At 41.9% G+C, this 13,155-nt stretch overlaps 1 protein-coding gene across 14 annotated transcripts in view; it reads right to left on the bottom strand.

Moving 5' to 3' along the window:
- NT5C2 (5'-nucleotidase, cytosolic II) overlaps positions 1 to 12,245 on the bottom strand; it is an 82,808-nt gene extending 70,563 nt beyond the window's left edge. For 6 of the 14 annotated variants that reach the window (XR_014526700.1, XR_014526701.1, XR_014526702.1 and 3 more), the window contains exons 1-2: positions 12,111 to 12,245; positions 2,686 to 2,819 (exon numbers count right to left, since the gene is read on the bottom strand). Coding sequence is in view for 4 of the 14 variants with exons in the window: in XM_083505086.1 (XP_083361212.1) it covers positions 2,686 to 2,786 (101 nt within the window). In the remaining 10 variants the exon portion in view is untranslated. Of the gene's footprint in view, positions 1 to 2,685; positions 2,822 to 11,773 lie in introns of those variants that run through there. The other 8 variants (XM_083505080.1, XM_083505077.1, XM_083505078.1 and 5 more) reach the window with 7 other exon arrangements.
- Positions 12,246 to 13,155: the final 910 nt, after the last annotated feature.

Genomic DNA, 13,155 nt, shown 5'->3' with positions numbered 1-13,155 from the left:
AAAACTCGCTAGACGAAAGAGTTTTCCGTTTTGGAGGTGCTTTGCAAAACAAATTTCCTATGGGCTTGCTTCGCAAGACGACAATGTCTTGCGAGTTCCTGCTGGTTCCCCTCCCCCTTTTCAAAGCCGCTAAGCCGCTTATCAGCTGATCCGATCAGCAGATAAGCCGCTAAAAGCCGCTAATAGCGCTAATCTGTCAATGGGCTTGCTTTGCAAGACGAAAAAACCGCTAGACGAAGAGAATCACAGAACGGATTCTTTTCGTCTTGCGAGGCACCACTGTATTTGGACTGCTAATTGTCCTGGGTGCTGAATGGTGGCCTAAGAAAAGGCATAATTTGATGCAATGTCATATCATCTGTGCGCCCTACCTTGTTGGTTGAGAATTCCACGCATGGTGAAATATAAATAAAAAAGGTGCTTTGAATGCTCAAAAATTCTATATAAAAACTAGTTAATTTAACTTTAACCTCTTCTCAAAAGCCTATCAGGTAGTCAGTCTAACACTGAAGTACCATATTTTTCTGTGTGTAAGATGCCCCCATGTATTAGATGCCCCCTACTTTTGGGGACCCCAAATTTAGAAAATGGGCATATTCACTATCCATGTATAAGACGCCTCCAGATTTTTAACCTTATTTTAAAGTAAAAAAACCTAGTCTTATACATGGAAAAGTATGGTAAATCAGGACTCCCATTCCCAGGGCTGTGTGGATTCAGGCCAGGAAGACATTCCCTCTTTATTCTAAAAATGTTACATTGCAATCTTCTGGGGTGTCTACTTAGACGTATGCCCCACTAAATCCAATGGGACTTACTCCAAAATAAGTGTACATAAATTGCAGCCTTATTTGTTTTGATTTTTACTATTTTAATTAATTTGTACAATCATGCTACTTTTTAAATCATATTGCCTTTTGCTAGTATGCACCACTAAAAACAGGAGTGTGTTGCCTTTTTCAAAAAGCAGTAATACTTACCAACCAGGGCAAGAGATGTGGGAGGGAAGTCTTACTTTTTTTCTCCCCTACAGATTTTTCAAAGTCTCTCATTAGTTACATCCACTTCAGGGCTTGCCAGAGGCTGGTAGGTTCAAGATCATTATCACCCCAGGGCCTAACATCGGCCACTGAAGGCAAAAGAACCACCAACAGCAAATCTATACCTGGAGAAATCTATAGCTTGGACATGGTCAGTGGGATATCTGTGGCAGACAAGCCCTTTCAATGACAAAGTCGGCAGAGAGGTATCTCTGCTCCATCCTAACCCCCTTCAGCCAGCAAATCTGGAGATTAGGAGTGCTTTGTCACACTGCAGTCCTATACATACTAACCTGAAAGTAACAACTTATGAGGTCAATGAGACTTACTAGGAACATATGTACTGTACAGAATTGCACTGTTCAGGCTAGTCACAACACTGAGGCTTCAGAAATGTCAAGCTCAGTTTTCAAGAAGATTCCAAACGTGAAACTGATCAATGAGACCTAGAGAAGTAACATGGACTACAAGGAAGAAAGAAAAGAGGAGGAGGAGCTATCCAGGTCATTTGACCACCTTGCTAGTTGGACTTTTTTAAAGCTATAGAAATTATTTCATTCCTCGCCAACTCAGAATTCTCTTATACCATATGCACATATCTGTATCTGACACAAGAAGACACCCACTGATGATTACTTGATATAAAACTAATTTCTTCTGTTAAAAACCACATGTCCTCAATATGTGTATCTATATTTATGAAACATCCATGGAATTTGTAGCAATGTGGCAGGGCTATTATTGTTGTCTTGACACCACTGGCACTGGCAAAGCAACAGCTGGAAAAAAAATATTTTCCATTACATCCACCAAGTCTGTCATCAATCTTTCCTCTGCACAAGTAGGGACAGGCTATTTTTAATATTCAGATGAGCCAAAAATAATATAGGGATGACAACCAAGTATAACTATTTCCTCTTAACCACCTGTTGACAGTTTTAGGCTTTGTTCAACACCAACTGATTGTCTCTTTTCTATACTAGCAAAGAATTAAACTTAGGTTTAATCTACTGTCACATTCTCTTAATTCTCCTACTTTCCTCTCCAAGTCAATTAATTCTATTTCATAACATTACAAGCCCAAACCCTCTCCAATTATGCTAACTTTGACGTTATTCACTCATTTGTGGAGAGTAAAGTAACAGGGAATTCTCCTTTTTAACCTTAAAAATTTGTTTCTAATCTTAAAAAGTAGAAAAAGCCTACATAAATCAATTTAAACATTAAGTATATGCCATCTAAATAAAAAAATATAAAACAGTTGTCTAGTTCCTGGGTCATAACACTGTTGCAATATAGCAGGGGTAACAATACCACAACTCACAAAAACAAGCATCCCTTCTACCTCCTCTTTGCCTAAGAATGAATAGCACAATGGTGGAAGCAACACAATCCTGCAAACACCAAGTTATGCAATATAAATAGACAGATTGAATGACACTGCCAGAGACATGCATAGTAAAAAAAGAAGAAGCCACGTCTGAGTTGAGGAGAGAAACCAGCAGTAAGAGATACAGGGGCCTGTGGAAGGGAAAGCAATGCCAGCTGGCTCTCAACCATGTGGAGATATTTGAATGTGGTCCTTAGGGCTCTGGAACTTTGCTTTTTCCTGCAGTAAAATGCTTTCCTTACATAAAGAGCTTACCGGTGATATGCTTCCCGACGATACTTCTTCATAGCATAGCCATCCATATTTGCAGGAAGATCTGCTGCATTTTGCAATCTGTCACTCCATGAAGTTGTCATTTTGTTGTTGTTTTGTGCAACTGTCACTTAATTCTGAAACAACAAATGAAGACACTTTTTTAGTTTGTAATGTATGTCTCACCACTCCCTGTTTTTAAAAAGAGTCATAAATACTTGGGGGAAAGCAAGTGGCTGATAAAAACAGTTATCTTAGTTGTAAAAAAAAAAAGACAAAGCAGAGACTCTAGCATACTTGTGGGGGTATATACTTCAGTATGCATGCTTCAACAAGCTTGCTTCAACAAGAATGCTGTGCGAACTGAATGAATGCTTCTAGATTGCATCAACAGAAGTACAGTGTCTAGATCAGGTTTCCTCAAGCTCAGCTCTCCAGATGTTTTGAGACTACAATTCCCATCATCCCTGGCCACTGGTCCTGCTAACTAGGGATCATGGGAGTTGCAGGCCAAAAACATCTGAAGGGCCGAGTTTGAGGAAGCCTGGTCTATTTCATGGTAAGGAATGGTGCAGCTCTCTTCTGCTCATGTCTAGTTCTGGGAACCAACATTAAAGAAGGATATGAACAAACTGGAATGCATGCAGAGCTCAATAAAGTTGGTGAGGAGGCCTGAAGACCAAGCCATTGGAGAAAAGATTGAAGGAGGTATATGTGGTTATCCTGAAGAAAAGATTATTAAAAGGCAATAAAATAGCCATCTTCAAATAACTGAGGAGCTATCACACAGATGATGATAGCTGCTCCAGAGGATAGGATGCAAGCCATTTAAATTAAAAGGAAAATGATTTAGACTAAATTTTAGGAAGATCTTTTTGACTTTATGGGCCATTTGACAGTGGAACAGACTGTCTGGGATGTGATAGACTCTCTTTCATTTCAATTTTCAAATGAAAGACTGGATTGTCACCTAACAAGGATGCTGTAGTAATGCATACCCTGCATCAAGAGCTGCTTAGGTACATCAGAAGTCATCTAGTCTATGTTTCTATGAGTACTACAGAAAGAGAAAGAACCTACCTAAATTACATCCATTTATTAATGGAATATCAAACTTATTTACACAATTTAACATTTACAATAAAGAATCAACAGCAACAGACCAACAATTGCAGGTCTCTCGTGTCTCATTCTATGTAACAACACACTTGGAGGGAGTACAGGAGCAAGCAGATAAAGCACTATAAACAAGGCATACTGAAGCAGTCTCTCCAGAAACCAGCACAAGCAGGAAATGGTCTTAAATTGTCAGACAAGGAGTTGATGAAAGGGAGAAACAGGAACCATCAGTTGCAAATGTATCAGGTTTGACTTGGCCTTTGGCCTGTTTGATATTGTGACTTGGCTTCTCCATCAACTGCCTCTTGAAAAGTCTGAGGACATTTTCTAGTCTCCAGCCACCGTCATTCCAGCAGCTACTAATAAAAGGATAATATCCTTATGGTATCACAATTATGATTTGTGAATCATTAAACACAGGAAAGACTTAAAGTATAAAGTTTTTACAACCATCAATTTAGGTCAGCTGTGCTGACAAATGTGGCCCAAATTGCTCAATTTTCAATCTCTTTGCATTTTGCTATTTAAAACTTTCCTAAACTGACATGTTAATTCCTTGAGGGTGGGGGCAGCCCCAGCCAACAGAGAGAATGAATGCATTAAAGGACTGAGGTAAATTTCCTTTCCATTCATCATTTCAGTAAGAGAGATGGTTAGGAATACATATGGGGAGAAGCGAACAGAAGTAATTAAAATTCAGACATCAGTTCCATATATGTAAGGAAGCCCTTTTTTGCTTATAAGCACTACATAAATTAATAAAAATGTATGTTTCTCAAGAACCACAGAGCCCAGGACTTGCCGATCAGAAGGTCAGCAGTTCGAATCCCCGTGACGGGGTGAGCTCCCGTTGCTCAGTCCCTGCTCCTGCCAACCTAGCAGTTCGAAAGCACGTCAAAGTGCAAGTAGATAAATAGGTACAGCTCCGGCGGGAAGGTAAACGGCGTTTCTGTGTGCTGCTCTGGTTCGCTAGAAGCAGCTTAGTCATGCTGGCCTCATGACCCGGAAGCTGTACGCTGGCTCCCTCGGCCAGTAAAGCGAGATGAGCGCCGCAACCCCAGAGTCGGTCACGACTGGACCTAATGGTCAGGGGTCCCTTTACCTTTACCTTATGTTTCTCAAGAACCTTCAGCTCCCTAGAAGCACAGTTTTTCCATACAAGCAGTTTACTTCAGCCAAAAATCATTCTTCCCCTGGTAGAGTGGAACAATAGTTGGCAAGTGCCTCTCCCCCTCCAAACTTAACTTTAAATCTGACACCGGGATCCAAATAGTAAATACCCAAACACACAGAAGGCTGAATCTCTTCCCATTGTGAATTCAAAGAATTAATGATTTGAATCCTTGTGTCAGAGTAAGATATTATAAGTTTACACACATTTGCTCCTTCACCATAGAGAGAAGATCTTCAGCCCTGGTAAGCGTCTGAACTGGACCTAAGATTCATCAATGAATCTTGTAATGCTTGGCAGGATGGAAAATAATGTGCTTAAAGATGCAAAAGAAAATAGTATTAGCCAATTAACTAAATTGGTGCCTCAACTATGGCAACACCCTTTTAAGTTTGAAGTACCAAAGCGAATCAATAAGTACAGAGGTTTCATTCCAGTGATGAAAATGGATTATGACTTCTACCAAAAGTTCCATAGGGTCATACTCGAATTCTTACTTCAGTACAGTGGTACCTGGGGTTAAGAACTTAATTCGTTCTGGAGATCCATTCTTTTTTTTAATTTATTTTATTCAGAGGTCTGTTCTTAAATTACACACACATACAGTGGTACCTCAGATTAAGTACTTAATTCGTTCCGGAGGTCTGTACTTAACCTGAAACTGTTCTTAACCTGAGGAACCACTTTAGCTAATGGGGCCTCCCGCTGTCGCTGCCACGCAATTTCTGTTCTCATCCTGAAGCACAGTTCTTAACCTGAGGTACTATTTCTGGGTTAGCAGTAGCAGAGTCTGTAACCTGAAGCGTCTGTAACCCAAGGTACCAGTGTAAATAAAGTGGATCCAATCCCTTAATGTAACTCCATTCCAAGTTATTTTACTGCTTTCACCTCTGTCCATACCAACTGACACAACGCAATACAGATTTCAAGCTGCTATGATGAATCAGAAAGGAGGATGCAGGAACCTTGTACAGTACTGATCTTCCTTTGGGTTAATGATTTTGTTTACTTTAACAAATGTTTCTTTTCAAATGATGCGAAGGGTACAAGTTAAAAATAAGTTGAGCTGAACCCTGACATACTTTTGTAAGTCAGTAGGATAAGTATGTTAACAGCATAGGCGGCTAGCCAGCTAAAATTCTGAACTATAAAGTCTATGGCACCTTTCTTAAATTACAAAAACTTATTTTAAAGGCCAAGCATCTGTAAATAGCTTCAAATAAATATAGAAACCTGTAAACATGCCAAGCACATCAGAAACAACCTTCTGCAATTTATTTCAATTACAGTGCTCCTAACACTATTATAACTAAGCAACTGAATCAAAGAACTTCTACCATATTGCATGCTTAAGATATAAAGTCTTTTCCCAGGCTAACATGATGCATATGAGAAGGTGTCTGTGTGCAAGAAATGCACATTTCAAAAATAGAACACAACACATATAGGTTATTCTCCCCCCCCCCTTTTAACACAGCACTGAACTAAATATTGCAAATGCTGACAAATTAAGTAGCTTTCCACAGAGATCTGACAGTTAAAAAGTGGAGATGTGGAATTGCCAGACAGTTCTCTTATTTTTTTAACACAGAGCTCAAATATTTTTGTAGCTTGTTATAAATGGATGGGGTGTTGTTTTTGTTGTTGTTTTGTGTGTGTGTTGTTTGTATACATCCTCCTTTCAGTTATCATGGTTTCAGTACTTTGACCTGACTAGCTAACAGAATTGGGTGGTAGAACAAAAGATGTGTGATGACCCTGCTTTTTCTAGTTCCTTCACAATAAGCTTGCATAACAAAAAAAGCAAAGTTTTAATACCCAGAGCATACACACATATATAAAACACATATATAGATAAACAGCGGAAGGCTTCTAACATTCTATGAAATACTGTATCTCCAAGTCCCTGTATTCATCACTAAAAGGCATTCAATTTATTTATTTATCTTATTGGGATCAGCACCTTACAATCAATGAAACTTCATTAAACCAATAGGGGGCAGTAAATGTTATCTTCCTTAGCTCACAGATAATCCCAACACAGATAATTTATTTTAACATTTCATCAGCAGAAATGAAAACAGAACTGAGAAATATTGAATATAATTTTACTGATTAAAGGATGCAACCTCAAAGTATATTCCTATAATACCCTGCCAACTAACACAAAGGATACTCACAGAAGCTTACAGTAAAAAACAAACATGCAAAATTCAATGAAACCAACAGTTTTAAGCACCACTAAGTTTACAAACAGGTCTTAGCATTATTTTTAAATATTTCTGCTTATTAACAAGGAGTGTTCTTTTTTAGACAAATCAATAACTATAAAAATGCAACTAAATGTACCTGATAAATTGTCTAATTTTATTTCATGCCTTTTTATATCCCACCATGCTACCTGTAGAAATAAGGGGTGTGTTATACATTTAATAAATAAGCAAATGTATCCTGTTATATGTAATAAGAGTGGGAAAAGAACAGAGAGGGATCAGTAACTCCTTACATCAGGGGTGGCTAACCACTGAAGTTCGGGCCCACTATGTTGAATGTATAGCTTCTAGTAGTTACAAGCTATGCATCTGAGCCATGGGGGACTAACAACAGGGACTCCCCTAAACATCTCAATGATCAGGCATATATCAGGCAGTCCTTAAGATATCCTAGCCCCATGTTGTTAAGAATCTTGTAAATTAATAAAAGAATTTGAACCTGGCCCAGTAACATATGGGCAGACATTGCAAGCTTTTAACCACCGGAGCTATGTGCTGGCGGTAATCTTTCCCCATCAGTAGTCCAGCTGCAGCATTTTCCACCTGCTGGAGCTTCTGGATCAGGGCCACATAGAGCTCACTGAAATAATTGAGTCATGAAGTTACCAATGCATGAATTACTGTAGCCAGGCTATACCGCTCCACAAAAGGCCACAGTTGGTGCACTAACTGTAGTGGCTACATGCCTAGCCACTGAGCCTCAAGTGACAAAGATGAATCCAGGAATACCCCCCCCCCCAAACTATGCAACTGTGATTTCAGAGGTAGAGTAACCCCATTCAGGAATGGAAAATGGCCAGCCTCCCAGACACTGGAACCACCCACCAACAGCGTCTTCATATTCTCAGGGTTCACACTCTGTTCATTAGCCACCATCCATTCCACAACTGCATCCAGACAATATTCCAGACCATGCTCAGCCTCTCCTGACTCATATATTATGATGAAATAGAAGGTGCTGCACTGGACACCTTGACTCGACTTGCAAAAACTGCTGCACCTAAGGCACTACGGAAGTGGGCGACTTAACCCTTGAAGTGCCATGCAAGCTGCTCACAGCATGTTACCAAGTGCTCCAAAGATGCATCTACTACTTCTAGTACAGTTACAGATAGGTAGCCGTGTTGGTCTGCCATAGTCAAAATAAAAAAATTCCTTCCAGTAGCACCTTAAAGACCAACTAAGTTAGTTCTTGGTATGAGCTTTCGTGTGCATGCATGGTGTCTGAAGAAGTGTGCATGCACACGAAAGCTCATACCAAGAACTAACTTAGTTGGTCTTTAAGGTGCTACTGGAAGGATTTTTTTTACTTCTAGTACAGTTAGTCTCCAAACCACCTGAAATAACTTTGCTGGATGGGTCATCAAGGAAGCAATACTGGCAGCAAAGTAATTCTTCACTGCAACTTTTTTCTTTCACTGCCACTTTAGTAGGCAGAACTGTGTAATGTAAGAAGTGTTTGATCAGCTTTGGAGCAGGTTTTCCACCATACTTGCTCCAGTTGTCTTCCAGCTTGCTTCACTGACTGCAACTCCTCAGTAAAGCAAGGCACAGTTCAGGCCCTGCCGCATTAGACAGAACCCTCAGGAACAATCACATCAACAGCCCTCATCATCTCCCCATGCCACAATGACAACAGGGCCTCAACAGGATCACTGGGCTCTATCCACTGGGAAATCCCACAGAGCAGTCAGGAACCTATACAATTCCATTAGTCTCCAAGGGCAGACTATCCAAATTGGTCCCATCCCCTGCAGGAAGGGGCTGCTGCCACTTCACTAGGAAGTGGTCTAACCATGGCAACAGGGTTACAAACGCCACTCCTATATCCAGACCATCCTTTTCCCCATCTGGGTGAATACTAAATCAAGGATATGCCCTGCTCCGTGCACTGAGCCAGTGACTATCTGGGACAGCTATCCATGGCTCCTAAGGAGCTAACAAAACTGTTAGCCAGCAGAGGAGAATGTTCCTTAGTTCCTCCAACACCACACCATAAACAACCTCAGTCAGCTTGATCAGGGAGGTAGTAGGGTAGGTGGTACAACAGCATCCCCAGACTATCTCCGTGACCCATAACAGGCCCTCCAGTCCAGCTCCTAAGTGGAAAGGCTTCCTAGTGAGAGAATGAGCTGCTATGAACAATGGCAATGCCTCCCCGCCAGACTTCTAGTCTGGTTTGGTGTTGCAGTGAGTACCCAGCTGGGTAAAGCTGTGTCAGGTCAGACCCACCCAGCTCCCCCACCAGGTCAGCCTGTTCATCCATGATAAAAGCATGGATCAACACAGTCTTATTATGAAGAGACCTGCTGTTCAAGAACAAAACCAGGCTATTGGGCACAGTGGATGATATCAAAGATGGGGTGGACACAGCAAAGGACAGGATGCATGCATCTATAAACACTACTACAACCCACCCTCCATGCCATGCCCTCTCCACATTCAGCAGGATAACTGATATCCTTTGACCTGCTTATCCTCTCTCTTTCCTACATACATGGGATAGCTCAGTGGGTAGAGCATATATCTCCAAGCATTCCCTACCACAACACACAACTGCTTCAGGCTTTCACAATAATCCCCCATGGCTCATCCTTTTTTCCTGGTAGTATCATAAAAAAGGAAACATGGGGAAAACAAACAAACTAGCATTTATACCAAAGTTTTAACCTTCTTAGACACTGATCCACCAATTATCAGTGGATCACAAGCTTGCATAAGTACTGAAAGTTTGGGCTGGTTCTAAATCTACCAGTATATACTCAGGTAATTAAGCATTTTTTCAAAATGTTCTAGATGTGTGTTTCAGTGGTATATTCTGCTAACAATTAAACACTGTTTTGTCTAGGTGAACACAAAACCAAAAGTGAGCTGGCCAGATGGCATTTTCAGAGTGCACTAAGTTCAACTACTGGCACATCTGAGAGTTTAATTATTTGCAGTTCCAGGAATGGCTGTTAATATTACAAAAATACAAATAAGACATACTTGGTCATTTGGCCAATGCATGCTTACAGCAGAATTGTTAGATGTTGCAACAAAACACTCATGACAGATATTCTTAAAAGCTTGAATGGATAGAGAAATCTGCCAATTTGGCAGCCATTTCTCTGCTGTAGGTTGGTGGTGCTAAAGTGAACAAAATTTAAATAAAGTGAAAGAAAATATAATCCCAATCCCTATGGAAGGTTGCCTGAAATATATGACATAATGGTAGACCAACTGCCTCTATCAGAATGCCAGGCCAACACTATACAGAATTTGCCCCCTCTTTATTCACCAGATTTCATGATTGTGTATAATGAAGTGACACGAAGAAGAAAATGTCAGCAGTCTTTCCAAACTGCTGTTCAATCTCAGGACAAGGGCTAAATGTACTGGATTTTAGTATAGATTTTATGGTACATAAGTAACTGCACTACTAAAACTTTGGTTTTAGTAAAATGTGAGTCTATACCCTTACAATTAGCTATTTTGACTGCATGTTTTCTATTCAATGAGTTTTGCAGATCACTGAGAGTCAAACATACTCACCAAGTGATTTCTACATACAAAAAAAAAATCACCTCAAGAACTTCCCCTCTTCGAATTTTGGCAAATGCAGCCCTTCAGTGTCTGTGCAAGAGAGATGGAAGTTTCACAGAATGTAAGTAAAGACAGCTGCAGTGATGGAGTAAGAAGAACAAAATGTACAAATTAAAGGCTTGCTGTGCCATGCAGCTAGATGCAGCAACCTCTTTCAGGCTGCAGCATGAGATGGAAGGGAATTGATGAAGACAGACATTGGTGTCTGAATGGTGCAGCAATATCTTCTTTTAAAAGTGTTGTTCCTGTCAAGAGTTATCAGGTGCCAAACTAGGGAAAGAAAGCCGCACAAATCACAGACCTTTGTGGAGACAAGAAAGAGAAATTTGATTTCCACAATCACTGCCCACCTTCTTACACAAAAGATGATTTTTATGTCAACATCTGGCTGAGGGTGTGTGGAATGAAAAAATAATTTTCACTAAGATCATTTTTGTGCTGCCACGAGAGAGTGTTTCTACTCAAGCCTCAACAGAACATAGGAAGCAAGCACTACAATTTCACTCTGTCTCTCTCCCCAACGGAAGAAAAAGAAGAAGAAGCTACGTGTCTCCAGTTTCCTGTTATTAACACCACACTAGTTAAGAGTTATGGATACCATTCAGTAAGGAGAAGAAGATGAGGCAGCACCACTGCACTAGAAATACTGAAGAGAGGAGAAAATACTCAAGAGCCATTCACGGGGTGTGGGGGAGGAGAACCCTGTTAACTTTAAGCATCGCTTAAAAATGAGGAGCGGGTGCTCTCCCAACTCAAATCCTGCCCCTTTCTGGAATGGGAGCTTGGGGTTTTTCCTACTCAAGTCCATCACTCATACTTCACACACTCACAAACTCTCTCTCTCTCTCTGACACACACACACACACACACACACACACACACACAGAGAGAGAGAGAGAGAGAGAGAGAGAGAAACAGAGAAAGAAAGTTATAGTGCTCCCACCCAGCAGGCCAACGTGAGGCACCTTCCCCAGCTCCCTCCTCGCCCACAGGATGGGATTTCAATCGCTCATTTCCCCGCGGCGCGGAAAACGGCAGTGACGCCAGGTGGGGAACGGGGTCCTTCCTTCCTCCCTCCGTGAGGGAAAAGAGAGAGACCCGTCTCCCGCGTCATTTGGGGGGTTTCGTGACAGAACTACGACGCGCTCTCTTCCTCTTTCCCCTGCCTCAGGAGTGGGGGCGGGTGGGGGGGGGTCGCCTCTCTTCCCTCCACCCCCTCCCCCGCCGCCACGGGGGCGCGAGAGGCCAGTCCGTTGCTTCCCGGCCTCCGTCCCGCTCACCTCTCCCAGCGCGCGCGCGGCTCTCACTCGCCCGTCGCTCTCCGCGAAAAAGAAATCGCACAACTGAACTGCCGCAGCACTGGACCTCGCGCACACCGCGCCTGCGCGAGCTAGCCCTTTCGTTGCCTCCCCCTTCCCGCGGTTAGGGACCGAGGAGAACGTGACGCTTTACAGCAATGCCGCAAACGCAGCCAGGAAGCCGGTAGGCCGCACTCAACGGCTGAACGCAAGCGGGGGGGTTGGGGCTGAGGACAAAGTTTTTTGTCTTCTACTTGATTAGTTGGCTTACATTTTGCAGGTTTTACGGATCGGCGACCACCTAACAATGAAGCTGGGGGGTAACTAGAAACAAGCGAGGAAAAACACTGAACCAGCCGGACAAACCTTTACCATCGATGGGCGGTCACGTTGGCGCAATAGAAGCGACAGGTGTCAAACATCATCTGTCGTTGTCAGTTCCACCCCCGAACCATAAGGTAAAGGGTGGAATGATGATGATGATGTAATATCCCTGATACAAAAGGAAAAAGGATTGGAAAGTGAATAGGAAAACCAGGAAAATTTCAGCGCCAGGGCTTTTGTACTCTTAAAAGAATAACCAGGTGGAGTGGAGGACGTAGTTCTGGGTGGGGAAGAGACAGGTGGAAGTAGTTGGTCCTCGTAGCCAGGGTGGTGGAGAAGCAGGGCCAGGGCTATCATTGGGCCAAGTAGGCAGGTGCCATGGGCACAGGCCTCAAAGGGACCTTTGAGGGGTTTTACATTTCTATACAGCTTATTCAAAATGATTTGTGTGCTTTGTATTTGAGAATGATGAAAGATTGTTGCATTACAAAATTAAAAAAAATTCCTTCCAGTAGCACCTTAGAGACCTTAGAGATCAACTAAGTTTGTTATTGGTATGAGCTTTCTTGTGCATGCACACTTCTTCAGATACCCTTCAGATACCTCTTCAGATATTCAGGGTATCTGAAGAAGTGTGCATGCACACGAAAGCTCATACCAGTAACAAACTTAGTTGGTCTCTAAGGTGCTACTGGAAGGATTT

The sequence above is a fragment of the Podarcis liolepis genome, assembly GCF_965112155.1.
Source record: "Podarcis liolepis genome assembly, chromosome: 5".
Lineage (NCBI taxonomy): Eukaryota > Metazoa > Chordata > Lepidosauria > Squamata > Lacertidae > Podarcis > Podarcis liolepis.
The sequence above is the reverse complement of the archived record's forward strand: the minus strand, read 5'-3'. Positions and strand labels throughout refer to the sequence as shown.